The sequence below is a fragment of the Daphnia pulicaria genome, chromosome 4, assembly GCF_021234035.1.
Source record: "Daphnia pulicaria isolate SC F1-1A chromosome 4, SC_F0-13Bv2, whole genome shotgun sequence".
Taxonomy (NCBI): Eukaryota; Metazoa; Arthropoda; class Branchiopoda; order Diplostraca; family Daphniidae; genus Daphnia; species Daphnia pulicaria.
This window is the reverse complement of record NC_060916.1, coordinates 14539500-14564053: the sequence shown is the minus strand read 5'-3', so window position 1 is coordinate 14564053 and position 24554 is coordinate 14539500. Positions and strand designations below refer to the sequence as shown.

At 37.9% G+C, this 24554-nt stretch overlaps 9 protein-coding genes and 2 long non-coding RNA genes across 17 annotated transcripts; 5 read left to right on the top strand and 6 right to left on the bottom strand.

Moving 5' to 3' along the window:
* Positions 1–1801: 1801 nt before the first annotated feature.
* Positions 1802–4347, bottom strand: LOC124335763 (bromodomain-containing protein DDB_G0270170-like). The gene is made up of 2 exons (XM_046789204.1): positions 2442–4347; positions 1802–2371 (listed from the first exon to the last, which is right to left on the bottom strand). The coding sequence occupies exons 1-2, from the start codon at positions 4153–4155 to the stop codon at positions 2100–2102; spliced, it is 1986 nt and encodes a 661-aa protein (XP_046645160.1). The 5' UTR covers positions 4156–4347; the 3' UTR covers positions 1802–2099.
* A 770-nt stretch (positions 4348–5117) lies between these two features.
* LOC124338482 lies at positions 5118–5826 on the top strand. The gene is made up of 2 exons (XR_006917852.1): positions 5118–5240; positions 5309–5826. It is a non-coding gene; the product is annotated as an uncharacterized LOC124338482 (long non-coding RNA).
* Positions 5827–6352: 526 nt separating this feature from the next.
* LOC124338118 (beta-taxilin-like) lies at positions 6353–7953 on the bottom strand. Of its 2 annotated transcripts, none has more exons than XM_046792189.1 (7): positions 7779–7953; positions 7584–7683; positions 7370–7513; positions 7171–7306; positions 6987–7105; positions 6830–6915; positions 6353–6770 (listed from the first exon to the last, which is right to left on the bottom strand). In XM_046792189.1, the coding sequence occupies exons 2-7, from the start codon at positions 7671–7673 to the stop codon at positions 6557–6559; spliced, it is 789 nt and encodes a 262-aa protein (XP_046648145.1). In that variant the 5' UTR covers positions 7674–7683; positions 7779–7953; the 3' UTR covers positions 6353–6556. The 2 variants fall into 2 exon arrangements, with proteins under 2 accessions (XP_046648145.1, XP_046648146.1); XM_046792190.1 differs by having other exon boundaries at positions 7370–7510; positions 7779–7952.
* A 1336-nt stretch (positions 7954–9289) lies between these two features.
* On the bottom strand, positions 9290–10671 carry LOC124337533. Of its 4 annotated transcripts, none has more exons than XR_006917410.1 (5): positions 10282–10671; positions 9950–10112; positions 9863–9885; positions 9626–9807; positions 9290–9555 (listed from the first exon to the last, which is right to left on the bottom strand). It is a non-coding gene; the product is annotated as an uncharacterized LOC124337533 (long non-coding RNA). The 4 variants fall into 4 exon arrangements; XR_006917407.1 differs by having other exon boundaries at positions 9626–9781; XR_006917408.1 differs by lacking the exon at positions 9863–9885.
* On the top strand, positions 10668–12159 carry LOC124337529 (ribonuclease P protein subunit p40-like). The gene is made up of 6 exons (XM_046791552.1): positions 10668–10857; positions 10919–11225; positions 11287–11412; positions 11478–11661; positions 11729–11943; positions 12005–12159. Exons 1-6 carry the CDS (start codon positions 10735–10737, stop codon positions 12088–12090), a joined length of 1041 nt encoding a protein of 346 aa, XP_046647508.1. The 5' UTR covers positions 10668–10734; the 3' UTR covers positions 12091–12159.
* A 650-nt stretch (positions 12160–12809) lies between these two features.
* LOC124337528 lies at positions 12810–14504 on the top strand. Its single transcript, XM_046791551.1, has 5 exons — positions 12810–12983; positions 13073–13189; positions 13256–13469; positions 13552–13965; positions 14272–14504. Exons 1-5 carry the CDS (start codon positions 12870–12872, stop codon positions 14487–14489), a joined length of 1077 nt encoding a protein of 358 aa, XP_046647507.1. The 5' UTR covers positions 12810–12869; the 3' UTR covers positions 14490–14504.
* LOC124337530 lies at positions 14347–18837 on the bottom strand. Of its 2 annotated transcripts, none has more exons than XM_046791554.1 (4): positions 18621–18837; positions 18030–18132; positions 14556–15851; positions 14347–14447 (listed from the first exon to the last, which is right to left on the bottom strand). In XM_046791554.1, the coding sequence occupies exon 3, from the start codon at positions 15838–15840 to the stop codon at positions 14839–14841; it is 1002 nt and encodes a 333-aa protein (XP_046647510.1). In that variant the 5' UTR covers positions 15841–15851; positions 18030–18132; positions 18621–18837; the 3' UTR covers positions 14347–14447; positions 14556–14838. The 2 variants fall into 2 exon arrangements, with proteins under 2 accessions (XP_046647510.1, XP_046647511.1); XM_046791555.1 differs by having other exon boundaries at positions 18759–18814.
* LOC124337532 (NPC intracellular cholesterol transporter 2-like) lies at positions 16582–17717 on the top strand. Its single transcript, XM_046791557.1, has 4 exons — positions 16582–16757; positions 16930–17040; positions 17101–17303; positions 17375–17717. The coding sequence occupies exons 1-4, from the start codon at positions 16655–16657 to the stop codon at positions 17468–17470; spliced, it is 513 nt and encodes a 170-aa protein (XP_046647513.1). The 5' UTR covers positions 16582–16654; the 3' UTR covers positions 17471–17717.
* A 66-nt stretch (positions 18838–18903) lies between the features above and the next one.
* On the bottom strand, positions 18904–21846 carry LOC124337525 (uncharacterized protein KIAA0930-like). 2 transcript variants are annotated; one of them, XM_046791548.1, is made up of 11 exons: positions 21414–21838; positions 21188–21348; positions 20939–21118; positions 20773–20874; positions 20576–20716; positions 20365–20503; positions 20189–20295; positions 19958–20126; positions 19574–19717; positions 19285–19434; positions 18905–19208 (listed from the first exon to the last, which is right to left on the bottom strand). In XM_046791548.1, exons 1-11 carry the CDS (start codon positions 21544–21546, stop codon positions 19168–19170), a joined length of 1467 nt encoding a protein of 488 aa, XP_046647504.1. In that variant the 5' UTR covers positions 21547–21838; the 3' UTR covers positions 18905–19167. The 2 variants fall into 2 exon arrangements, with proteins under 2 accessions (XP_046647505.1, XP_046647504.1); XM_046791549.1 differs by lacking the exon at positions 19574–19717 and having other exon boundaries at positions 18904–19208; positions 21414–21846.
* Positions 21847–21969: 123 nt separating this feature from the next.
* Positions 21970–23654, top strand: LOC124337527 (tRNA (adenine(58)-N(1))-methyltransferase non-catalytic subunit TRM6-like). The gene is made up of 5 exons (XM_046791550.1): positions 21970–22289; positions 22356–22793; positions 22851–23024; positions 23091–23373; positions 23438–23654. The coding sequence occupies exons 1-5, from the start codon at positions 22198–22200 to the stop codon at positions 23606–23608; spliced, it is 1158 nt and encodes a 385-aa protein (XP_046647506.1). The 5' UTR covers positions 21970–22197; the 3' UTR covers positions 23609–23654.
* LOC124337531 lies at positions 23401–24542 on the bottom strand. The gene is made up of 3 exons (XM_046791556.1): positions 23815–24542; positions 23656–23749; positions 23401–23585 (listed from the first exon to the last, which is right to left on the bottom strand). Exons 1-2 carry the CDS (start codon positions 24388–24390, stop codon positions 23660–23662), a joined length of 666 nt encoding a protein of 221 aa, XP_046647512.1. The 5' UTR covers positions 24391–24542; the 3' UTR covers positions 23401–23585; positions 23656–23659.
* Positions 24543–24554: the final 12 nt, after the last annotated feature.

Genomic DNA, 24554 nt, shown 5'->3' with positions numbered 1-24554 from the left:
AAAGCCATCAGTATTGGAGCCATCGAAAGGATCTTCTATTTGGAAGGATATTTTATTTGATTCACTAAAAGAACTTGGATCGATGCTACAGGATCATCAAGTAAAATATCCGTCGTACATGAGTCCAGATAGCTTGAACATGAATAACGGCGTATGCCAGAACATCAAAGCCCAACTAAACTATCAAACTGTGTTGGAATACTCGAATGATCTTCCTACTGGCCGTGCTGTTCAAGATTACGCTCAGAACCGATTACCTGAAGTTGACAGAACGTTGTCTTATCCGACCGAGTTCTACGGGCAACAGTTATCTCCTCCGCCAATGGCAAATGCTGGACACGAACCGGATTTGAGTCACAACACCAACCCATTCCACTCAGCTCCGAACCTCCCGACTAGCCGTGAATCAACGGATGGCGTACCTGAAGTCTATCCATTTCCAGATGAAGAGACTTTTACTGGTGAGCAGCCGGACAATCAGGAAAATGTATGGATGGTTGCTGATTCTTTCTACGTTGCTCCATCCGTCTACTCGAATAAATCTGAAAGATTGATGCCGGAAACTAAACCGGAAGTCTTTGAAAAACCACAATCGGCTGTTCAAAATTACGCTGAGAATTTATTACCTGAAGTTGGCAAGACGTTGTATCATCCAACCCAGTTCTATGGGCAACAGATTTCTCCTCCGCCAATGGCAAATGCTGGACACGTACCGGATGTTAATCACACCTCCCCATTCCGACCAGCTCCTAGGGTCCCGACTGGCCGGGAATCAACAGATGACTTACCTAAAGTCCATCCACTCCCCGATGAAAAGGCTTTTACTGGTGAGCAACCGGATAATCACGAAAGTGTACGGTGGGTTGCTGACTACGTTACTCCATCCGTGTATCCGAATGAATATGGAAGATTGATGCCTGTAACTAAACCGGAAATGTTTGAAAAACCAAAATCTGCTGTTCAAGATTACGCTCAGAATCGATTACCTGAAGTAAGAAGGACGTTGTCTCATCCGAACCAGTTCTACGGGCAACAGTTTGTATCTCCTCCGCCAATGGCAAACGCTGGACGCGTACCGAACACCACCCCATTCCGTCCACCTCCTAGAGTACAGGTTTCAAGGATGGCGGAAGTATGCGTATGGATAGGAGAAGATCTTGCTCGGTACAGTACGAATCCGCCTACTCCAGCTGAGAGTGGTCTCCGGAGGGAGCCGTTGAAATATAATCCTTACCAAGAAGCACCGCATCAGTTGACGAGACCGAAAGTGGCACCAAAACCTAATGCTAAACCGAAAAAGGCACCAAAACCTAATAAACCGAAGCCAAAGGTTATACCAAAACAGGCAAAACTACAGGAAGAATCAGAACCCATTCCGGTACAGGACGAGAAAGGACGGGTAGGCGGGTTCAGTTTGAGCCGGTGGACTGGCGATTGGTTTAAACAAACAGCGGCACACCCGACGCATTTAAGTGATGAAACCAACCAGAGCTGGCGGAACATGGTTTAGGATAAAGATGAAAGAAGATGCTGGAACGCTACCGAGGAAGAACCGACAGATAAATAAATACAAATTTCAATTTCAATCTGAAATAAATACACGATTCAAATCATTAAAAAAATGTAAACACTTGATTACTTAGCAAGGTTTAAGAGATTAACGAAAATTGCCCTAAGCAAGTTTTAGATAGTCTTCATTAGAAAAAACTTGTCAAATAAACAAATAGACCTCGCTAAGGTTAAATTACCTAGCTGGGTGGTGAGCGTAAACGTGAAATAACAACAAGCAACTTACCCTTGATTCCCGTTTGAACTTTGTATTAACACTTGAAGTGTGTCTCTGAATTTTGAATTTAAGACAAAGTCATAATAACACTGCGCTACTGCTTGTCAACTAACCTATAATAGATCGTGTTGATAGATGCCGAACATGGGATTAAATTTAACAAACAAAAAAACTGAACCATTTTAAGCTGCATTTTAACGAGGGAAAAAAAGAAAGTGGTGGTAAATTAAACCGAAAAGGAAATTGAAATGACACGAGTGGAATATAATGTGAACAAAAATGGGGGGAAACAAACAAATTGACGTTTCGTCACTTAAATTTGACGTTTACGACGAGGAAATGAAGGTGAAATTTTCTTTGAATCTGGTTCAGCAAATTTCTGCATTCCACGAGTTACTCTGGCAGCATCTGGAATTTCAACTTTAGATGCTGCAGCAGCCACCTTTTTCCTCTTTCCTTTGGAGTTGATCATTGCAATGCGCAAGGCTTCAACCTCAGGATCGCGTTCCAACAATACGTAGCAACACTTAATTCTTCTTTCCAAGTGTGTTAATGTTGTAGTTGTCCTGGTCGAACGGGTTGCGACTGCAATCGTGGAGGAAAATGCACAACAACTTCAAAATGAACTTTTCAATTTTTAATTACTTTTACATACCTGTAACTGGGGATTTCTCAATAGTCGGTTTTGGTGAAATGGATGCCTTGGCTGGACGACCACGTCGAGCTCCTGATTTCACGTCTTTCTTCTGGACACTGTTGGTGACGTTTCCTTTTTCTGAATTTTCGACATCACCACGTGATTCAACAGCAGATGTGATGGATATTTCATCGGAAAGACGAATTTTCTTTGAAGGAATGACACTACTTGTGTTTGAATTTCGACGAGTCAAAATGTTGGTCAAGACAATTCTGGGAGAAGTATTTGATGGACGGCCTCGACCACGTTTCGATGTCAATTTGGATGGAGTATCCTCAATCGGAGATTCTTTTTTAGATTGGGTATCTTGCTTAGTAGCTTCATTTACTCCCACTGCTTCTTCTACAGAATCTTCGGCCAGCTCGTTGGAACTTTCGGAATGGAGTTTAGGTTTGGATTTAGCCGGAATAGTTTTCTTCGATTCCGGGTCGGCAACCACAGTCACGTCATCTTCTTTTGAGGCAATTTGTTTGGTTAGTACCGGAGTAATCGACTTGCGTGGACGACCTCGGCGTCCTCGACCTTGGCGAGGTGTTGTCACCAACTTTTCCTCTGCTGTGATCTGTGGGTTGACAGCGTCAGTCGGAGAATTTTCCTCGATCAATGCTGTGACGGAGGTAACAGGAAAAGCAATTACGATTAGTGTAGCTGTGTCATTTTTTTCGACACGAGGTCTTTTCTCTTCTGACCCTTCATCCACCGATTCCATTTCTCGTTTACGAGAAGACAAAACCTCTGGTTCGTCGTCATCGACTTCATCCATAGAAAGAATCAGCTCCTCTTCAGGTATTTCTTCTTCCGCCAGAGGATCGTCTGGAACTGCCGATTTTTCGCTTGCCTCTTTTACTTCACTCGACGATTTCTGATTGGCAACTCGTGCTTGAGAAACAATCAGGGGACTCAGCCGTTCTACAAGGACACAAACTGACCTCATTCTATCTGTCATGTTTTTATACTTCTTGAACTTTGCTGGTCCTTCCAACTCTTCTTCTTCTTCTTTCTCGCCAACCAATTCTTCATTATTCTTCTGTGATGAATGTGGCGTTGCAGCAGCTCGGCGACCTCGTTTCTTTAATGTCGTTTCTTCACCGGGCTTTTCCATGGCTGAAGAGGAGAATGATGAGGCCACAGATTTGTATACGTCTGGTAGAGAAAGTGATCCTGATGTAGGTTGTTTTGGTGGTGAAGTAATAGAATTGATCTTCGGTGTGATTACTTTGCGACCTCGTCGAACAACCTTAACTCCAGAATCATTTGGCAACTTGACTTTTTCAACTTCTTCTTCGGAAGGTGTTTTAGTTTTACCAGGAGAACCATTTTGTTTTTCATCCACCACCGATTTTACTTGTGACACATTTTCAGATTCTTTACTCAACTTTTTCTTTAAATTAAAACCTCTTCTACTTTTACTTTTACTTTTGCTTTTGTTACTTGATTGACTCATGTTACTTGATTTGTGACTTTGATCAGAAATTACTGAAGGGCTTCTTTTTTTGTTAGACGCGTTTTCTTCGGAAATCGACTTGTCGTCGTCTGTCTGGCTAAGCACGATGGTGACGTCGTCATCACTAATTACATTTTCTTCGTGATTATTTTCTTCGATGTCGGATATGATCTTGTCTATTTTCTCCGCTAGTTCATCTTTGTCGGATGACTCGTGCAATTCAAACATTTTAAAACAAGTTACCGTAGTGTGTAAACGCACGTAGTATCTATAAAGAAATTGTCTAAAAAGATCACTTTCCAAAATTCTACAAAGATTCAAGAAATAGTCTTAGCTTAATTACGAATTTAACGAACTAACTGTTGAACGACTGACTCATTCGGCCATTTTGGACGCTATCGGAAACTTAGACAAATAGACAGTTAGACTAAACAGCAACCCAGGAAGCAGCGAAGCCAAGTATTTCTTTATTGCTTTAAAATTTTAAAAATTGCCAGAGCAATAGATACCTGGTCGGTTCTCGCTGTGTTGGCTTCCCTATCCCGGTTTTAGGGTAAACGTATCCCCGATTTTCAGACATTTTAGGGCGGAGCTTGTCAGAAGTTGTGAAGTGGTAAAAATGAAACAGCGCCATCTAGTGATAAGACGTTGACTTTCAAATAATACTTTCGGCGGCCATTTTTGTGTAATATGTGAATACGGCGGCCATCATCGTGTATTACGTGAATGAAGCCTAACCGTAATTTCTGTAAAAATGGTTGGCAGGTGTGCTGTTCCTGGTTGTAAATCAACATATTTCAAAGGAAATCAAAAAGAAAACGAGGTTACCCTGTTTGCAATTCCTAAAACTTCATTATCTAAATGGCGAGAACTAATTCCATGTAGTTATTTGACGAGCACCTCACGTATTTGCTCCCGTCATTTTGACGAAAGTGACTTCAAATCAGGGATTTAAATTTTGAACGTGTTCCATCCTTTCAAACGTAGGAATCGTAATGCTGGAGCAATTCCCAAACATTTTCTGATAAATGGTATTGATATTACATTTCCTGTATAATCTGTAAAGCACAGAAACTGAACCATTTTCATTTTAGATACACCTAGTCGACAAGCAATGCAAATGTTGATGGTTTCAAATGGAGAAATAACCTTAACGGTATTTTTAAATATGTTTATTTTGTTTAATATTAAATAACGCAATTCTTAAATATGTATTGTAGTGGAAACAAATGCTAGCAATGCATCAGTAAGGAAACGACCAAAAGTAGACAAAATACCTACTACGTCTAAGAGAAAAAAATTTGACAGTACAGGTATTGATAATAGTTCTCGTTTATACATTTTATTTTTAAGAGCAATTGCTTTAAATTTTATCTTATAGCACCCTCCATGGAAATTACCTCTACTATTAAAGAATCAATCAACATTCCCCAGGCTGCTGAAGAAGCAATTTTTGATCCACTTCCAGATTCAATCAAGGAAAATCTTGCTGTTGTCATGGAAGATACGACAGTTGCATCACCTTCTATGGAAGCTACCTCTACTATTCAAGAATCAATGGACACTCACCAGGCTGCTGAAGAAGCAATTTTTGATCCACTTCCTGATGTAATGAACGAAAATGTTGCTGTTGTCATTGAAGATTCGACAGTTACATCACCTTCTATGGAAGCAAGCTCTACTAATTTCAAGTCTAATTTTGTGACATTTCAGTCACTAGTAACTTCATCAATGGTACCAAAGAATTGGACATGGTATTTTGATCAAATTAAACAAACGATTTTTTGCATTTCGATGGATCAACTACCAAATGAAAATTATAATGTGAAAAGTGTACATTTTCAAAACAAGAAGTAGTGTATTATGTCAACGGAACAATAAACAATTTACACAACCAAACAATAAAATGTAAGAATGTTTGGACACTTAGAAAGAATAAACAATTTACACAACCAAACAATAAAATGTAAGAATGTTGGGACACTTAGAAAAGACCTAGAGATTTGACAGTTGGATACTTCTACCTTTTTATTTTGTTCACTTCTTGTAGAAAAGTAAGCTGTGATTGGTCAATGAGTTTTTCATAGACCCTTCCTGATTGGCTGGCTTCACGTAGTACCTAACACACTCACTAGAGGCGCTCATCAATTTTTCCAAATCGGACCACGTTTACCCTGAAACCGGGATAGGGAAGCCAACACGGCCGAGAACCGACCAGGTATCTATTGCTCTGAAATTGCTGATTTTTTCACGCATAAAATATAATTAACTTATGATTCAATGAACTATGGAACAAATTCAATGAACATTGAACGTACCCTATACAGTGCCCATGAGTTGTCTATAATGTTTTCCTTACAAGTTGAACGAAAACTCTGAAACTCGCGGGATTTCGCGAAAATAAGTAAAACACCATAAGATGATCAATTTGGTTAAGCTGTGTAATATCTCGAAGTTTCAATTTCAACTAAAAAAGAACAGCTTGAGTTGCTTTCATGTATCGATTTGAACCATAACTTCTCGAGCTACATTAAATAATAACTTTTTTTTTTCTTGAAATGAAAAACAAAAATTCTAAGGGGAACTAATCGTCTTAAAAATAAGGGGAAACTGTTGCCACACACGTTCATCAACGCAAAGAATTTGGACTTGATGCACAAAACATCTCTTCGACCAATGAATGGAGCATTTTTTTCTTTTCAGATTCATTGTTCTCACGTTCTTTCCATGTGGCTATCTCCGATTCCAAAACCTGAATTTTCATCATGGTGGCATCCAAGATCCTCTTGTTTTCAGCAAAAATTGTAGTAGTATTCGTGACGATTTTAAGAAAGTATTCAAACCTAACAGAAACAAAATTTGAAAATCGAAATACGGAGACAAATACTGTATTATTGTAGACCTTTCTTCATAAACCGAAACCAGTTCACGCAATCTGAACTCTTCGCGCTGTATTGCGTCACATCTTAGCTTGCAATCATTTAATTCCTGGACAAAACGAGATTAAAAGATTATATTTCTACTAGGGAAATAATAAGGACTCACGAGTCACGACTCACCATTACAAGCTTCTCTTCTTTTGTTACAGTTGCTGGACTCTTAGATATTTCCATACGATAAATTTCTGAATCCTCCAAGTTTTGTTTGTGGTCTTTTTGTTTTAAGTAAGCAATCTCATCTAAAGTGGTAATAAAGAAGTAGGAATTATACTCAATATCAGAACCTAAACAGGAAAGTGTTCACCTTTTAAAGAATGGCAAGTTTGTTCTAGCTTAATGCAGGACATTGTCTTTTGAACATTCTCTGCATGGAGTTCCTTGATGAGCTTCTGCATATGCTGCACATCTTCAAGAGAAAATTCCTCTGGTGCCAATTTGAACTAAAAAATTAATCATCAATTACTAAATATGTATCTTTATGTGTAGTACAAATTGATGATTACTTGAGTTAAAATTCTCTTCTTTGGGGTAAATTGTTCTTTTTCCATACTAGAATTTGGGGAATCACTACTAACTTGTTCGGCTTTTTGTTGGTTATGTAATGGAGTTGAACTCCATGTAGGTAACGGAGAAGAAAAATAGCTCTGCTGACCCAAATCAAAATATTATGTATAATAGACCATTAGGTTACTTAAGTTGTGGTGATGTTTAACATACCGAATGCTGACTTTCACCTTCGTTTTCCTCAGAACAAGTCTTGTCATTGATGCTGATCTGCTGCATTAATGACTGAAGCTGAAAATTCATTCTTCTATTACTAGATTGGACGACAAAATGAAAAAAGAAAATGAAATCATAAAAGAATCATGAAGACCATGTGTACAACAGAAATTTTTTTGTTTGGTTTCTCACCAATTTCCTACTGAAACTCTTTGTTATCAAGGTACTTAGTATTCTTTTAGAAATGTCAGCAATTCGGTAAGAGATAATCCAGTTATTAAAAAACCCCAAAGACCAAAACGAGGTTTAGGCCGTCAAAGACCGTTGATTCGGTGACTAATGGCAGTATGGCAAGTGGAGGATGGGGGAGGAGGAGCATAAACAACAAAGATGGCGCAATCGCGCAAGGGTGTCAATCAATTCTGAATATTCTGATTTCTGAATTATTAAAAGTCTGGGTAAGTAATTATTGAGTAATCTCTATGGAAAATAAGATTAATGGGTTAAATACTTATAAAAAGGAAGAGATTTTTGTGGGAGCTCGGAGGGTGTTTAAAGGAAAAGCAAGCTTAGCGGGTACAGTATTTTCTTTTTGTAGACCTTTTCCAGATGATTCTGATTAATGCAATTATCGTAATGCAGCAAATTGATCACTGAATGCTTACATAGTGGTCGTTATTCATTATGCTACAAATATTCGGTTAATCTATTGTATCGTACAAAATCTTCCAGAGTTCCAGACTTCATTAAAATCATTAGAAAATTATGAATTTTCCACGTAACTTCTTCTTTGGCCCTCTTTATTCATTGCCTAGGTATTTTATATCATTATTATAATATAGTCGACTTAGATAGTTTAAATAAACCGCGTAATGATAGTGACGCCATCTATAAGCTTTGAGATAAACTATCGATAACTAAAAACGTTTTCGCTAGATGGAGTAGGAACTGACTAAAATAGTAAACAAAACAATTACGGCTGTCCCTAAACTGCGAAAGCGAAACGCGAAACGCGAAACGCCTAAAATGCGGAAAGGCTGTGCGAAACGGACCAAAATTTTTGGACCGTTTCGCGGGACCAAATGCCGGAGGGCATACTAAAATGCGAAACCTCAAAATGCGAAACGAAAATGTTTTCTTTTCCCCACCAGAGTGCAAATTGACGGATGAGGCCCGTTGAGGCCGCCATGTTTCATGACTCATAGTATAAGTAATGTGAATGTATGTATGGATATGAATGTGTGTACACTATATATTAACGAATATTACTTTTCGCTAGAGTTTTGAAAATAAAATGTTTGTATTTCATGGGAAAACAGTCTTATCAAATTAAATTTATTTAGTCGACTCGATTACTCTTGTTTCTTCAAGAGCACGGGGGTCCTTCGGATGAGCTCTTGAATGAGAAATCTCCAATTATTATGTCTTTGTGGAATAGAGGCGGAAGAAGCTTTCAGCACGTTTTAGCTGGGTGGCATTTTCAATAAATTTCAATCGAATAGCTATATATTTTTAGACGCCGGGCTGCAGCTTTCGGCTGATAGTTTTTCCATTCGACTTGGTCAGCCGATTTTCCTCGGCGAACAACTGTTGAAAGAAATTCCGGCTAAGAGAAACAGATTGATCGAATGACATAGAGAACGTCGACGACGTAACAATGTGTTAATGTACCCCGCTGTGGGATTATTTTATTTAAGACATTGAAAGGGGGGAGCAATCAAATTTTATTTCTTCAGCCGCTACACTATTTCGGTTTAAATTATGAAAAATTGAAGTCAAAAGTCAGCTATGCGTCTTGGGACGGGCTGATGAGTGATTCAACCGAGGTATGAAATAAATTATAATAAAAGAAGAAAAGATTAAAACGAATTCTATTATCGAGCAAATTAAGCTTAACATTTTTCCCCCGTTGACAAAGTCATCGACACGACGCACTTTCCATGCGCACATGCACACATATTGTATCCACCTAGCCATCACAGAAGAAGAAAAATCAAGAACCGAAACTTTCCTTAAACATAAAAATGATTCTTTGATACCTGAATTGTAGATTGAAAATACAAAGATTTGATTTGTGATGCCAATCTTCTAGCGCTTGTAGCAAAAGTAAAGCACAGATACGCCTGCTCCACACTATTACTTGGGCAGCATGAGCTATGGAACTATTACCACTCTCAGAATTCCACCAAGGTTTTCTATGACAGGGATAACCAAATTATTGCTTTGAACAAGAAAAGCGATTAGAAAAGAAAACACTTGCATAATTTTTCCGTCACCTCAGAAACAGTAGATGTAATACCTATGAGAACAGACAAGTATGAGAATAACATATAGACAGCATGATAATTTTAACTAAAAAATACCTCAGAGAATGTAGGTTACAATGTATCAGGTGAAACATCATGTCACCTCACATTGGAAAGTTTTTTCTTTACTCTCATTTATTTCTTTGCAGAAAGACAGCTTACTTCAGCAAAACGACAAAGCGAGTTTCATGAAGTGGACATCTCCCATGACTTTAATTATCTAAAAAAAATGCATCAATTAGTTGGGCGAAGAAAAATATTAGAAAAACAAAGTATCTTAAACATCAGATGAGTTAAGTTTGGAATCAATAAATTGACTATGTCAAATTCAATCCATTCCCTCCATTAGATAATCAACAAAGATTGCAAAAACCCACGAAATTACATACCAAGTTTAAGAAGTATTGCGGTGATTGAATGGCAAATAACGTGAATCACAAATCAAAATCATGAATACAATAGGTAAATACACAAAACTGTAATATCCTTTTAATTTAACGAATTATATACAAAACAGAAACTAGGATAAACTAACTCGAAGGCAAGGTGTTTTTATCTTGACGAGTAGATTTTTGTGACGCAAGTATGTTAATGGCGTCGTCTGTTGACGTTCTGTTGACGTTTCGCACCCACCGATTTCGCATTTTAGTACGGACCCAAGGCCTAAAATGCGAAACAGGGTCCCAACTTTTGGGTCCGTTTCGCACAGCTTTTCCGCATTTTAGGCGTTTCGCGTTTCGCGTTTCGCTTTCGCAGTTTAGGGACAGCCAACAATTACAAACCACACCGGATCGAAAACTTCTTCTTTTTTCGTTGGAATTAACTTTCAAATACTTCCTGAAATGTACAATCCAGAGGTAATAAATTTCCCTCCACCAAAATCCTTGAAACAAACATGCACATGGAAGAAAGACCAAATACTTAATAAAGTGCCTTCCCAAGACCTAGGAAATCATTTTCATGGGGTAAGAGTGAAACTTCAATAACTTTTTACATTATTCTAATAGAGGAGTATTCTTGTTACAGATTACTGCAATCTTGTCTGGGGAAATTACTGAAATAGCTGAAATTCAAGACTTCTTTTTAGACTCAACATTTTACAGAGTTAACAAATTCCCCGTTCATAAGTTGCTGGACCCTGATTTTCTCTCTGCATTTGTTAAAAAAGGACATTTTGATGCCAGAACTTTAGGAACATGGGGTGAAGTTGATCAGAGTATTGTTGTTGAATCAGGCAAACTTCATCTTTCTGTCTGCAAAGATGTGTATCAAGAGCTAGGGTTAAGTGGCCAAGCAGAGGTAATTTCATCCAAAAAGTGTCCTGCTAAATACGGTAACTTAATTATTCACTGTTAATTGTTTCAGTTTGTTAACATTGTATTTGGTTTTTGTAGACATTTCTGTTAATCTTCTTGATGATAAGTTTTCCCCTGATTCTAAATATTACAAAAGAGTTAGTTGGTGTTTACAAAATCAGACAAGTCTACAGTTTGATTGGATCATGAATTGGCATCCACACGGTAAGGCTTTTCTTAATAGTGGAAATTGTATCAAGCGTTGACTAAAAATAATGTTTATACCACAGATTCTGACATCTGCCCATCTTCCCTTGCTGCTTACCTCGACTTGCTTGGCTTTCAGGTAGTTCAGTGTCTGCCATCCTTTGAAGAAAGAATTTTAAATCAAGTAAAGGTTCCACTGCTATGCACTGAAACAGACATTTCAGATGTCGTTGAATGGGTTGGAGCTGCTGCATTGAACATCACATGGTAACTAGATAATATTCTTTTAGAGTAAACTGAGATATTACATTCTTTTTTATTTTATTTATCTAAGTCCTGACCAAGAAGATTACACTTCTTCAATGACATGCCCAGAGCCCAGTTATAAATCTGAAAAGGTTCACATCTTGAAATGGAAAGGATTTTTTTCTGCAAGACAGGCAAAAGAGTTACTCGGCGTGATTTTGAAATTGCGACCAGAAGCAACAGAAAACTCTGTTCAATCATGGCTTAATCTCACTCTCATTGGATTTGATGAATTCCAAATAGGTGTGTTTTATTGGCAACATGTTAATTTCACATACTGTATTAATTTATTTTTAATTTTCAGCATCAAGTATTTGCTCGGTTTTTACAACGGCATCGGACAACTGCCAAGTCTTTACAAACCAGACATCTAGAAGGAAAATCAAATGAATTCAATTCAACTTTTGTTATTTCATCTTCTGTAAAAACACATCTGAATAAATGAAGTCAGATACTGGATCGATTAAAACAAAAAATTAATCTTTTATATCTGTACCTCATAGTTGCTTACACATGCAACTGCACTCCGGTATCACGCGAGTTTTGCCATTACAAAAAGGAGGGAAAGAAATGTAACAGCCATGTCCTCAAACAGCCTAAAATTCTGTGTCGCAAAACAATTTTGTCATAGCATTACTTAATAATTAGAACATTAGAACTTAAAATTGCGTATTGTTTTGTGTAAGGACTGAATACATCTTTAAAGCAAATCAAGCTTTACACAGCTGCAAAATACTCAAACGCGGAAACTAGTTATTTCTACCGCAAATTTTTACAAAGAACGTTTTCACTGAACGACGACTGTGTATACTAATAATGACATACCTTTGACAAAAAGAGGGCCATGAGTCAACAGCTCAGTAGGAAATTCAATCAACAGCTGTCGGTGCACTGCTGCGAAATACCTTGAAATAAAACCACAAAAGAAAAATATTTACCACATGATTATTCGTAACAGAAGTTTCGAATCCTCTCAGACCGCACCAGTCTCGTATGGAGTTTGTTCCTTTCAAGGAGATACACCAGCTGCAACTGTGTAAAACGCAACCAAGTCAATATGTTTACGAAAAATGGAATGATTTAGTCAAAGAGCCTTTTAAACCCATAGCGAATCCTTGTCGCTAAATCAGTTGGGAAAACGGAACCTTCCGACTTGGGGCCATCGCAAAATGGCTCCACTATCGACAGCGTTATTCTATATACTAATTTTGTCTTTTACCTGGTCGAGCTGCGCAGCTAAATCCACGTTAGAAGAAGAATTACAGCAACTGAAGGAAAGCTATGTAATAAATCAAAAATTTTTCATTTAATTAAATTTAGTTTTTGTTCATTTTAATGTTTGAACCTGATTTAAACTTATTTAAATTGCAAGGTTTATCTAAAGCAAATTGTGGATGTCCAAAACATTCAATTAAAGGAAAAAATTGTTCAACTAGAAGCTAAAGATGCTCAGTTAGAAGAACTTTTGAGACTAAAAGACCAGAAACAGGTAAGTCATCGCTTTCACTAACAGATCAAATCAATCACTGTTTAACCGGTTATTAACGAACTACAGATTGTAAAGCAAGGAATTAGAAATACTCCTTCAATCAACAGTCAATCAACCCAAAGTAACGCTACTATGAGACAAGGACTAGCAACAAAAATGCCCACTTCCTGCTTGGATCTTGAAAGTCTAGGACACCAATTCAATGGAGTTTATTCGGTCATGGGAGCTAAGTATGTCGAAACAGTCTACTGCGACTTTTCACAATTTAACTTTGATCCCAGTAAGTTCATCCTTTGATTCAATATTTTGATTTGCTTAAAAGTAGGAGCATTGGAATGACTTTTACGATTCAATTAATATAGGTTTTGAAACGCGAATTGGATTTGCTGATATCAAATCTGCACCGATTTACTTCTTTGTCAGGAGAAACAAGAACGATGTTTTCCGTCAAGCAAATACAACAATTATATTCGACGAAGAACTGGTAAATGTGGGTGGAGCTATGAATACATCAACGGGGAAATTCACGGCAACGACGACAGGGACTTACTTTTTCAACCTGAACGGATTGGCGTGGTTTCCGGAATCTTCTTATAGACTAGTCCTCTACATTGCGCTGAAGTTAAATGGCAAGGACATCACATATTGTCACGCTAATGCGTTCGACCTAAAAGGCTCATGGAAAACCTTTTCTCTGCCATCAACGCTAAGGTTGAAAAAAGGCGACCAAATTTGGTTTGAAATTAATCAACTCTCCACCGGTGTCTATCTAAATGGTAGGGGTCACACTCATTTTACTGGTGGACTTCTAGAGGAGGAAGTATTTGCGTCCCTATAAATGGTCTGCTTTCAATTGCTGAAACTGGAAATATATTCCAAGATTAAATTGGCTTTACTTAGACACATTATTTACAACCGCAATTCCGCAACCCCAAGGCTTATAGTAGATAAAGCACAGATTTGTAATCGATAATCGTAGTAGATAATCGACTACCGTGTTATGAGCGTTTTAATTGGTCAGTTAAGAAAAAGTTGGTGACTTACTTTTTGATGAAGTGGTTTGTTTGCCCTTTCGCTGGCAGGCGTCGTCGTCTCCAATTACCAGCCGGATGGAAATTACAATCAGTTTCATATGTTCAGCAGTTCCAACTACTTTCCAAATTACGACGCGCTCCCGCCAACTGGAAAAGCTCGATCCCGCGTTTCTCCTGACATCAATCAAGTTACTATGCTGGCTCTGGGGTATTTTATTGCATGCCTAAAGGAGTTAAAAGGTAAAATTAACGATTTCATCGGATAAATTTTAGATGGCAAATAAAAGAAAAACAAATAACCAAAACAAAGTAAAGAAAATTTTAATTCTTACCTCTTCGGTCTAACAAAGGTCCCACAACATATGTCACTAGAAGCTTGAACGGTTGAGAAAACTAGACATTTTTTAAAGAACAAAAATTTAAGAGATAAATACAAATATACGACACACCCCTTCGACTACAGAATTTAAAATATTATTCACAGACAAAGTGCAAATAAGACCTTGTTTATTATTTTGAGAAGGAAATGTCTTGTGTGACATTGAAAAAAACACGTAATTGTAACACATAATCTTGATTGATATGACGATAAAGAGAACAGGAGGAGTTTAATCTTCAAACCATAGATATTTTCTGTTGATTGAGTTGCTTCAACCTCTGGAAATCAGCTCTCCATGAATTAACCAAAAAACTATATGGAAATTTTGCCAACGCTTTCTTCCCTTGTATCCAATTTCCATAGTTGATTTCATGAACTTGAGCATAAACAGCCGCCATGGCTCTGAGTTTGTCTGGAATTTTTTCATTTAACTTTGGATCCCAATAATTCGTCAAAGAGTCATCAACAACTTTGATCATTTCCGCGCCGATCATTTTCAAACTAGCCTCAGGTCCGAGCCCATCGATCATTTGGCGGCAGATTCCGGCGGTGGCCGAGAATGTCGCATAACGCTTCACAAAGAGAGAGTCACTCAGAAATTCAGTGCGAATTTGTTCGTCATCCACGAGCTTGTGCAGCAATTTCATGCAAGTGGCAGAACATTTGATGTAAGGATGAACAGATCCACCACTGACTGCTGTGTCGTCATACGAAGAAACAATCGGCTGGATTTCCGGAAGCTGTTTGAAGTAATTTATCACAGCACTAATATCCAAACGGTTGTAGTTGACTTGATAACAAGCCGACAACTGCACAATCCACTTCCAGGCATGAGGGTAAGCTTGCAGCACCATGGAATAGAAGTGTTTCTGCTCTGCGCAATCTTCCGGAATAGCTTCGATGGCTTCAGCGTTAAATTCAACAGTAGTGTCAGTCGCGAGAGTTCCGGCTCTAGCTGGGAGGTTAAATTGTAGCTGAGCAGGTGAGTCAGACCGGATCCAAACACATGAATTGAATTTGTCGATATTTTCTATTAGCTGGAGAGCAATTGCGACACACACAACACCTGTGGAATCGCTGTCTAGTCCGTTGTTGAGCAAGTATCGATCCAATTGACGATCAAGAGCGTGTGGTAAGGTTTGACAAATTCCTTCAAACCATCCCCTGTTTGGATCTAGCATATAGGCGAACAATTCTCGAACCGCCTCATTTGAAGAATTCATTTCCAATTTCAGCATTTTCGCTTAATCTGAAAGGAAATTCAAAGGAGAAAGGTAAATATTTTTCTAGATATGATAACATAATACACACAAGAAAGCAGAAGGTATTAAATCAAGTTCCAACTAATTTCACTTTACTACAGTTAAAGTTTAAACTCTACCGCTTTAGTTTCCGCTTCAACGACTAAACATTTCAGTTCAGCTATTCCAAAATTTGTTTTTATCCAACTCGCTCATCGACAAGTGCAGGACAGTTGCGTTCCGATTATTCCCGATTAGTGCATCTGGTGAAATCGTTCATGCGCGATCCTTTCGACGCGTGGCGCACGTATACACAACAACAACAACAACACGAGTGAAAAAAAAAAATGTGTCATTGCGACGTACGGGTTAGACTTGCTGATGAAAGATAAACCTTATTCCGGTTACTGGTCTATTTTTGAAATAGTCTCCTCCCCCATCAGGGCAATGCAAAGTTGTTACTTGGTTTTACTTTGAAGCACTTTGAATTGGAATATACGAATAAGTGAATTACTGCAACTCAAAGTTGCCCCAATTTCAACTCGAAACTACGAATACTTTGAAAATGGAGAAATGGTATTCGTGGTTCTTTCCTATTGGCTCTAAAAGGTAGAAACACTTGTGAAACGTTGTTGAACACATGTGAACTAAATCCGCCCATGGACGTCTTAGTCATCGAGAACCAAATTGAATGGATATTGACGCGAATTCAACAAGTTTTGGGCTCTATAAAATAGCACAGTATGTTCACAGGACGATCAGACCTGTTCGACTGAGCGTCCGGGAGCATTGCAAAGCTCCAACAGCAGCAATGGCTCTTCAAATGAGATCCATCACTGTACTAGTCATCGTTCTAGCCTTTTACGCCCATGCAGACAAGACTCTGTATCGTGTATCAGTTCATCCTTGTTTCGGTAAGAACATTTACAAACTTTTAATTTCGCCCTATCTTGATTTTACGTCGGACTGTTCTGAATTTTTCTCTGATGGAGACCGAACTTTAAATACGGCCATATAAAAATGTCGAACAATTTAAGTTTGAATTCTGATAAATATTGAGACGCAATTTTAAACTATTCTTGGTAGGGAATAACATGACCGCCATCGTGTTGGAGGTGCGCGTATCCGACTGCCATACGCTTCCATGTCAATTGACTCGAGGATCACAAGTAACTGTCGAGTTCGACTTTATTCCAGGTAAACATCGATTCGTAGTTAGCTAATGAAACGCATTCCTCATTCCTAATTTGTTTCAAGCAACCAACATCAAAAGCGACATCACTACCGGAGCTGCTGTTACCATAGGAGATATCTCGTTGCCAGATCTGGAATCGAAAGAGAGTTTGGCTTGTCCCAGCATTACTAATAAACAGTCCGGATTGGCCGTCGGTTGCAAATTGAATGCCAAAGAGGTTTACACCTACTCCAAAACTACTTCTATCTCGGATAAATACCCAGTGGTACGTTGAAAAATGATTCATTTTTAGGCGATGGACGCTAATTTTTTTCTACATTTTGTTTTACTTGACAGGCTGAAAACGTGAACATTCAGTGGGAACTTTATGATGACGACGACAAAACAATCGTCTGCTTGAATGTACCAGCCAAATTTGTGCGATCGAAATAGTTGAAATCAACTTCATGGCTATAACTCTAGAGGGTTATAAAAAATCAGCGGATAGTTACATTTAGAATCGTAGATGGTAATGGCACTTATTAAACAACAACATAACTAATTTAATCATTTTATAATATCCTGTGGGATTGGGTTCTATTTACAACTTTGTCTGCACCATACTAAACAAAAAGTTCCTATTTTGATTCAATATCTTAGCTTTAACAATGCCTTTTTCTAATACACGAAACAAAAAGGTTGTGTGGATGAATTATAGGTAAACAAGACGACCTGTCCATTCGATAAAAACATATTAGTTCGCTCTAACGCTTATCAACTTTTACATGGCTCGATTCTCTGCAATCAGTTTAGTATTCGGAAAGTTCGTTGAACTAATCATTTAACATTTTGCCAGTGTTTCTGAAAAACAAACAACTTCGCCAACTCTTAAAGAAAACTAAGTTAATTGTGTTTTCCATTAAACAACCTTATTTCTCAACATTGTCGTTCTCGAGGAGGATATAACATAATAACTATTACAACAACAAAATATATATAGTTCTGAACTTACAATTGGCTAATGCTGGCTGGCGATAATCAGTCGATAAGCTCAGTAGGCGATCTAGTGCTGAAGAATATCCACGTGGCAGTACTTGTTGTCATCAAGGTGAGGCCTGAATGAGAGAAATAATGGTCACGTTTGAGAAACGTATGTAAAGTAAAATACGTTGAATGTATGACTATGCAGCACGACGAACGAACGTTAGCACACAAGGTCAACTACATACATAAACACAACCAATGACGGTGCATATGCAAAAACGGTGCATATGCAAGCAGCTTCACATAGAACATAAAAAGGCTTTATGCTGGTTGTCATCTAGATTCTAGATAGAGAAATATATTATCAGAAATAGTATATTTTACACAGACACATGTCTCACTTGTTATCACAGCTCACATTCAAACATGATCTGCTTTAGGATTTGCCGTCACATGCACTTTAACACTTTTTGTTGCTCGAAGTGTTGTCACTTTTCAGTGGCTTTTGACAAAACAAATTCCTTAGTTAATGTAATAAAACTGTCCCATAATTGACCAAAATTCAGCTACATTTGATAGCATTCAATGAAAGTGAACAAAATTTCCATCAATACTATACCTCGTTGTTGGCGAAGCCCAAACTACACCACGCCGCCAATCAACTGTGCAGATGGTCAAGAATTTACTCACACATCAATGCTGCAAATCTCAAGTCTCTATTGTTGAAAACGTGATTAAAAAATTCGTAAAAAATAACCCTTTCAGGAGTCAGGACATGCAAAATTGCAAATCGCAAACTTCGATCAAAGTGATTTTTTCCAATAGCAGACAAACTTAAGGGGACTACAAAACAAGTTTGCCAAATTGCAAATTAAAGCAATCCTAATTTTAAAAATTTATAATTTAAATTTTTTTAATTTTGCTTCACCAAACAATTGTATTTCATGTGTACCATGAATTTAACAGAAAAAAAAATATTATCTTGAAGAAAAATAAGCAAACATCTAGAATATGATTGTGAAACATCGGGCCGCATCTTCGACCGAAGACGGGCCATTTCCTTTGTTGATATCAAAACAAACAAACAGTAATGACTTAGAAATAACTAGAAAATAGAAGAGATCCTTGACAATAGCAAAAATGCCGAAAGAAAGTGGTTGAGTATGCTAGAAAGTAAGAGTAGGCGCGTCGTGATGGTCCAAAATATCTATTGAAACAAAATGAGTATAAATGATAGAAAAATAATTCTATTTGAAGACATTATTAATTAATTACTCCCTTACCGGCAATAATCGAATACCAAGGGACAGTGACGTAAGTAAGAAGCGCGTTAAGAGGCACCGACTGAGCACGTCGTGACTCTTTCAAGTAATGGAAGGTTTGGGTGAATCCTTTCATAGTCCAAAGTGGATTACACACTCCATCGTCCAATTCTAAAAAGAAATCATTGGAATAAAAGAAAAATTAAACACAAGAACTCTCTTCACAAAAATGCTGCAACAGTAATAATATATGAAACCATCAAAGGGAAAGCAAGACAAAATAAGCTTATGAAAAATAATAATGGCACACCGGTGCGAGGGCCAGCAGGTTCACTGGACCGAGCCGACTGACCGTCACGAAAGTGAACTCGGTTTCCATCCACCAGCTGCTTGAACGTCGCACCCGTCTTGCGGCCGGGCACGTCCGTTGACTCCGGCTCCTCAGCCAGCATGCCTAGTAGATATAATACAGCCAAAAACGATGCCAATAACAATCAACACAAAAAAGAAAGCGACTGGCATGCGACATAAAATATTTAACGAGCAAAAATACAACCTAACAGAAATGTTTTTAAAATTTAGTTAATACATACGCAGGGTTAAAAAAAAAAAAAACATCAAAGTATACCGAATAAAAAGAAAACTGAACAGTGATTTAAGTGTAGAATCGTGATTTAAGTGTAGATGCACTTACCGTCTCGAACATCACCGGCTTCAATCTCATTCCAAGTATTGTTGCACTTATCAAGACCTTCATTTTCTGAGCGGGACATGTTAGTAGTCCCGTTCATTTGATGACTAGTGTTGGGTCGTTGACAACGGTTGCTGATTGGCATACCTCCACTTGGCTCGCTCAAACGTCTCTAAAGAAACAAACAATTATTGATATTTTGATGGATGGCTATTAGAAAAAGTTTCTATCAACCTGTCGGGTGTTGGAGCACAAGTCTTCCGGCTCAGAATCCCACTCCGCATCCCAAAGCTCTGTGGCGCTAAAGCCTGGTTCTGAGCATGGGGTGTCTAACCCAGAACCTGCGAACCAACAAGATCGACATTAATAAGATATAAAAATAATAGGCTGTGTGATCATCTGAAACAAACTTTTAGGCTTTGTTACGGCCATTTCAGAGTGGCCTTTTCCTTGGGGACCTTTCATGCGAACAAACTCCATGCGATGTGTACTTGCTCCATTCCATAAACCCATCGAAAACTTTTGGGCGACTCTTGTACCTAAACTAGCCTTTAATTTCAACAGAAAAATTTTTGTAAATAAAATAGTATACCGCAAAATTAAAACTAAATTTTGACTCACTCTAGAATCATAGACTTTCTTTAAGGCTTCGTAACGAATAGAGCCCAAGAAAAGGACTCCCTGAGGGACTCCACGTCTGTTGGTGGCAACAAGTTCGACGCAAACCATCTCGCCATCTCTTACGAGCATATCTTCATAAACCTTAATTTAAAGTGTATTAATAAACTGAATGAACTTTGTTGCACCTTAAAAAGTACCTCGTCAAAATTGTCCACCATAAAACAAATATTGGGATATGTTATTTCTTCTAAATCACCTTTAACGTCCATTCTTCTACGACTAGGTGAGGCATACACCCTCTGTAAAAAATAATCAATAGTGTAATCGGACATTTTTTTTAAATGCAAATTATCTGGGTCATACTTGACAATGACGCTTCAAAACCTGAAGATCTTTAGGGCTTGTTCTTGTGCAAACTGCCAAGGTTAACATGTAATCAAATTGATGGATGATCAAGTTCAAATATAAAGTCTCCTCCCACGCCACGTCGGGATCTCCAATGGGTAGCTTTTTGCTATCTCGACGGAAAACTTCAACTTCAGTCTAAAATTGATGAACATTTTATTCAACAGATGACTACTTTAAAATATGAAAATTAATATGTGATTTGACCTCAAATTTCATTAGAAATCGTGTTGATCCTTTGATTAGCTTTTTTCTTACAAAGAATAAGAGATCATCAGCATCAATACTTTGATCTGATTCAAACAGGAAGTGCCGAACAAACAAATCAGTCCAGTATGGTGTTCCATGAAGGAGCACAAAGTCTGAGTCTAAATAATAGAAAATTAGTTGGAACTTTTGAAGTTTTCACTGGAAAATAAATATGTGCATTTACCTTCTCTAACATATTTTCTCCGTTCCTTTCTCCTTTGAAAATTGACTTCTTCCAATAGCTGCTCCAAAGCATTGGGAGACCGAGTATTAACAGAGTCTACCATGGAACTCAATTTATCCCAGCTAACAGCCATAATGACTGATTGCAAAGAATGTCAGATTTACTGAAGATCTATAATTGGAGCATTGATAATTGTTTGAAATGCTTTCAAATTGATTTGATGGACACCCAAGAGAGAACATGCATTACTGAAGAGCTTAGTAATAATCTAAGAGACAAAATGAGATTGTGACATTTGAGAAAACAAACAGGTTCAATATTTTCTGTCTATTTTGACACAGTTGACATTTGAAGGCAACGTCGAACTTTTTATTTTTCAGGAAAGTTTCTAATAACACATACATACTTGAAAATGAAAAGAATATTTTATTCAATTTTAATTGATTTTTAATCTTTATTATGTTTGAAAACTTTTAATTAAAAAATTTGATTTTCGATTCAAAAATACAAGTGACACCGCTGTGATGTCAAAAATGTGTCGTCTGCTCATTCCAAATAAAATTAAAAAATCACATGGCGCCGATCGCACATGCGTTTTGTAACTACTGATTTAGTCGTTGTCCTTTGAGTTTGATTAAAATCTGATAAAAAGCTTCATTCAAACCGTGTTCACTACCTCAACATCTATTTTCAATCAATAGTTGACTTCTGTTCTCATTGAGTGGTATTGTGACGAAACTGTCAACTGTCTTTACATCTGAAAACGTTGCTGAACTTTTGAATAATGGATTTAGTCCAAAATGATGAATTTGTTATAGTTCAAAGAAAAAGCCAAGTGAGTCTACACCAGCTGCCTAAGAAACAGGGCAAAAAATGGTACGTCACCTTTAAATTACATTTGTAACAAGCTTAACCTAATGAACAATATTTTTCTCGATAAAGGACTGTTAAGATTGGGAGAGATAAAGTCGATATCTCATCTGTGGTGGGAAAACCTCATGGGACTTTCAAGCTTGTACGTGAAAAAGATGGCAAAAACAGTGTGTTTACACTTGAACCATCAGATGAGATTGTGGAGATGAAAGATAAAATGAAAGACCTCAACTCTGGAGAGAACAATAAAGAGATTTGGGATGATGGCACATCTCAACAACTGAAGAAAGAAGATATTGAAGAATTAAGAGGTCAAGGGTTGACTGGAAGTGAAATAGTCACTCAACTAGTTGAAAACAGCAAAACTTTCCAAATCAAGACTGAATTCTCACAGGAAAAGTACCTCAACAAAAAAGAGGAAAAATATTCTGAATGGGTTGACATTCTGAAACCTAATATCAGACACTTGGCTAAACACTTCCATTCCCAAGACCCCATGCAAATATTGTAAGCCTTTCTTTTCCAGTGAAGAATTGAATAATAATTTTATTTAATAATTTTTAGGAATTTACGTCCCGACACCCTTGCGATGATTATGTCCTTAGCCAACATCAAGAGCAACGGCAAGTTTGGTGTTTTTGATGGAGGGTGTCAAGGATTAGTCACAGCTGCTATTCTGGATAGGATTCAAGGGCACGGCACTGTCTGGAACCTGTTCCTAAAAGGAACACCGCAAAAGTAAACTGCAAATCTGTTTGAATTTTCTAAATATTTCAGCCGAGTAATCAACTATGTTGTAAATAGGCGAGTGATCCAAGCGATGAACTTTACTCCGGAGCAGTTGAAACCCCTGAAGAACTGCAGTCTCTACAAATTGAAAGAAACGCTTGCGAAAGAAGAGAATGCGGATGGAGACGAGGTACCGGCTAAAATGATAAAATTAGACGAAGATGCTGCGCCACCACTGGAATTCGGGTCACTCGACGGGATGGTAATTGTCTGTCGTCGACCGACCACCATCGCCAAGGAACTGGTGAAACTTTTGGCCCCATCTGGCAATTTTGTGATTTTCAGTCCATACTCCGAGGTAAGACAAAACTTTTGAGATTTAAAATAATGAAGAACTAACAAATTGTATTTCATTCGTTAAGCCACTGAGTGAAACGTACATACAATTCCGCGAGTGCAACCTGGCCGTCAATCTGCAACTAACCGAAACCTGGTTCAGGACTCACCAAGTTTTACCGCTTCGAACACATCCCGAAGTGAACATGAGTGGATCCGGCGGATATATCCTTTCTGGAATCAAAGTTGTCTCGTGAAAGTGTTGTTTGTATTTGTTAAAATAAAAGAAGAATCTTCTACTCACCTCTTCATGTTGACTGGGACTTGACTATATACTGCATCTGCAATTCCAAATATTCTGTCTCTAGTTGTGTTGCTTCATTTTTCATCTTGTCAACCTGATAAGTTATGGGACATTTAATCATTAAAACAAAAAATCAGCTAGGACAGTTATATGTAATACCTCTTGTTGAACATTGTGAAGATGAGTGGACGCTAAACCAGATGAAACTTCATTGCCCACCAGGAAAGATATATTAGCCGCTTGATTGAGCAATTTCGTGGATTCATTGTAAACATAAAGGCTATCACTTATTTGCTGTTTTTGGTTGAAAATTTCTGACTGTAACTGAGAAATGTGTTCCTCAATTCCCAGCCTTTCGACCATGACAGGGCCAACCTCAATACTAGTTAAGAGGGCTTTTATAGCAGATCCCAGTAATGACACATATATCTGATGGGTGAATTGGAATGTGTGAAACGAACTAGACAAAACCAATATTGAGGAGTCTACAGCACTGTTTGCAGCTTGTTGAAGTTTAAACGTGTTGCTGTATTCTTGAGGTTCAGCTACATTGACTTTAGTTTTCACTTCATCTTCCTGATTCTCATCATCGTTGAAAGTAACGACAAAACCGCTAGCCAAACTGAAATTTAGAACGTGCTGCAAAGGTCTAAATAGCCGGGTATTTCTGCGACATCGATTTGATCTGACTAAGAATTGGGCTGTTCGAGCTACCAGATGTTTAAAAGCTAGCATGGCAATTTCACACAAGAATGCGTTTACAACTAGTGGTAACACGGAAAACAAATTGAACTAAACCCACTAAACCTTTAACAACGAAAAGAGAAATAAACTTAACAGCCAAACCATGCCGCCTTGACGAAAATACTGCAGAGTGCAGACCATGGTGCAGACGATGT

What these genes read in the sequence shown, in the direction of transcription:
- LOC124335763 (XM_046789204.1), bottom strand. Translation starts at nt 4,155, where the DNA reads ATGTTTGAATTGCACGAGTCATCCGACAAAGATGAACTAGCGGAGAAA. An exon ending in TGAGAAATCCCCAGTTACAG is followed by an intron (nt 2,372 to 2,441) that starts GTATGTAAAAGT and finishes CCACGATTGCAG; the next exon opens with TCGCAACCCGTTCGACCAGG.
- LOC124338118 (XM_046792189.1), bottom strand. Translation starts at nt 7,673, where the DNA reads ATGAATTTTCAGCTTCAGTCATTAATGCAGCAGATCAGCATCAATGAC. An exon ending in AGAAGAGAATTTTAACTCAA is followed by an intron (nt 7,307 to 7,369) that starts GTAATCATCAAT and finishes TTAATTTTTTAG; the next exon opens with TTCAAATTGGCACCAGAGGA. An exon ending in GTTTCGGTTTATGAAGAAAG is followed by an intron (nt 6,771 to 6,829) that starts GTCTACAATAAT and finishes TGTTTCTGTTAG; the next exon opens with GTTTGAATACTTTCTTAAAA.
- LOC124337529 (XM_046791552.1), top strand. Translation starts at nt 10,735, where the DNA reads ATGTACAATCCAGAGGTAATAAATTTCCCTCCACCAAAATCCTTGAAA. An exon ending in TAGGAAATCATTTTCATGGG is followed by an intron (nt 10,858 to 10,918) that starts GTAAGAGTGAAA and finishes TTCTTGTTACAG; the next exon opens with ATTACTGCAATCTTGTCTGG. An exon ending in ATTTGATGAATTCCAAATAG is followed by an intron (nt 11,944 to 12,004) that starts GTGTGTTTTATT and finishes TTTAATTTTCAG; the next exon opens with CATCAAGTATTTGCTCGGTT.
- LOC124337528 (XM_046791551.1), top strand. Translation starts at nt 12,870, where the DNA reads ATGGCTCCACTATCGACAGCGTTATTCTATATACTAATTTTGTCTTTT. An exon ending in AGCAACTGAAGGAAAGCTAT is followed by an intron (nt 12,984 to 13,072) that starts GTAATAAATCAA and finishes TTAAATTGCAAG; the next exon opens with GTTTATCTAAAGCAAATTGT. An exon ending in GACTAAAAGACCAGAAACAG is followed by an intron (nt 13,190 to 13,255) that starts GTAAGTCATCGC and finishes AACGAACTACAG; the next exon opens with ATTGTAAAGCAAGGAATTAG.
- LOC124337530 (XM_046791554.1), bottom strand. Translation starts at nt 15,840, where the DNA reads ATGCTGAAATTGGAAATGAATTCTTCAAATGAGGCGGTTCGAGAATTG.
- LOC124337532 (XM_046791557.1), top strand. Translation starts at nt 16,655, where the DNA reads ATGGCTCTTCAAATGAGATCCATCACTGTACTAGTCATCGTTCTAGCC. An exon ending in CGAGTTCGACTTTATTCCAG is followed by an intron (nt 17,041 to 17,100) that starts GTAAACATCGAT and finishes ATTTGTTTCAAG; the next exon opens with CAACCAACATCAAAAGCGAC. An exon ending in TCTCGGATAAATACCCAGTG is followed by an intron (nt 17,304 to 17,374) that starts GTACGTTGAAAA and finishes TTTACTTGACAG; the next exon opens with GCTGAAAACGTGAACATTCA.
- LOC124337525 (XM_046791548.1), bottom strand. Translation starts at nt 21,546, where the DNA reads ATGGCTGTTAGCTGGGATAAATTGAGTTCCATGGTAGACTCTGTTAAT. An exon ending in TTTTGAAGCGTCATTGTCAA is followed by an intron (nt 20,875 to 20,938) that starts GTATGACCCAGA and finishes TATTTTTTACAG; the next exon opens with AGGGTGTATGCCTCACCTAG. An exon ending in AGCCGGTGATGTTCGAGACG is followed by an intron (nt 19,718 to 19,957) that starts GTAAGTGCATCT and finishes TATATCTACTAG; the next exon opens with GCATGCTGGCTGAGGAGCCG.
- LOC124337527 (XM_046791550.1), top strand. Translation starts at nt 22,198, where the DNA reads ATGGATTTAGTCCAAAATGATGAATTTGTTATAGTTCAAAGAAAAAGC. An exon ending in AAGAAACAGGGCAAAAAATG is followed by an intron (nt 22,290 to 22,355) that starts GTACGTCACCTT and finishes TTCTCGATAAAG; the next exon opens with GACTGTTAAGATTGGGAGAG. An exon ending in CTAAAAGGAACACCGCAAAA is followed by an intron (nt 23,025 to 23,090) that starts GTAAACTGCAAA and finishes TGTTGTAAATAG; the next exon opens with GCGAGTGATCCAAGCGATGA.
- LOC124337531 (XM_046791556.1), bottom strand. Translation starts at nt 24,390, where the DNA reads ATGCTAGCTTTTAAACATCTGGTAGCTCGAACAGCCCAATTCTTAGTC. An exon ending in TTCACAATGTTCAACAAGAG is followed by an intron (nt 23,750 to 23,814) that starts GTATTACATATA and finishes ATAACTTATCAG; the next exon opens with GTTGACAAGATGAAAAATGA.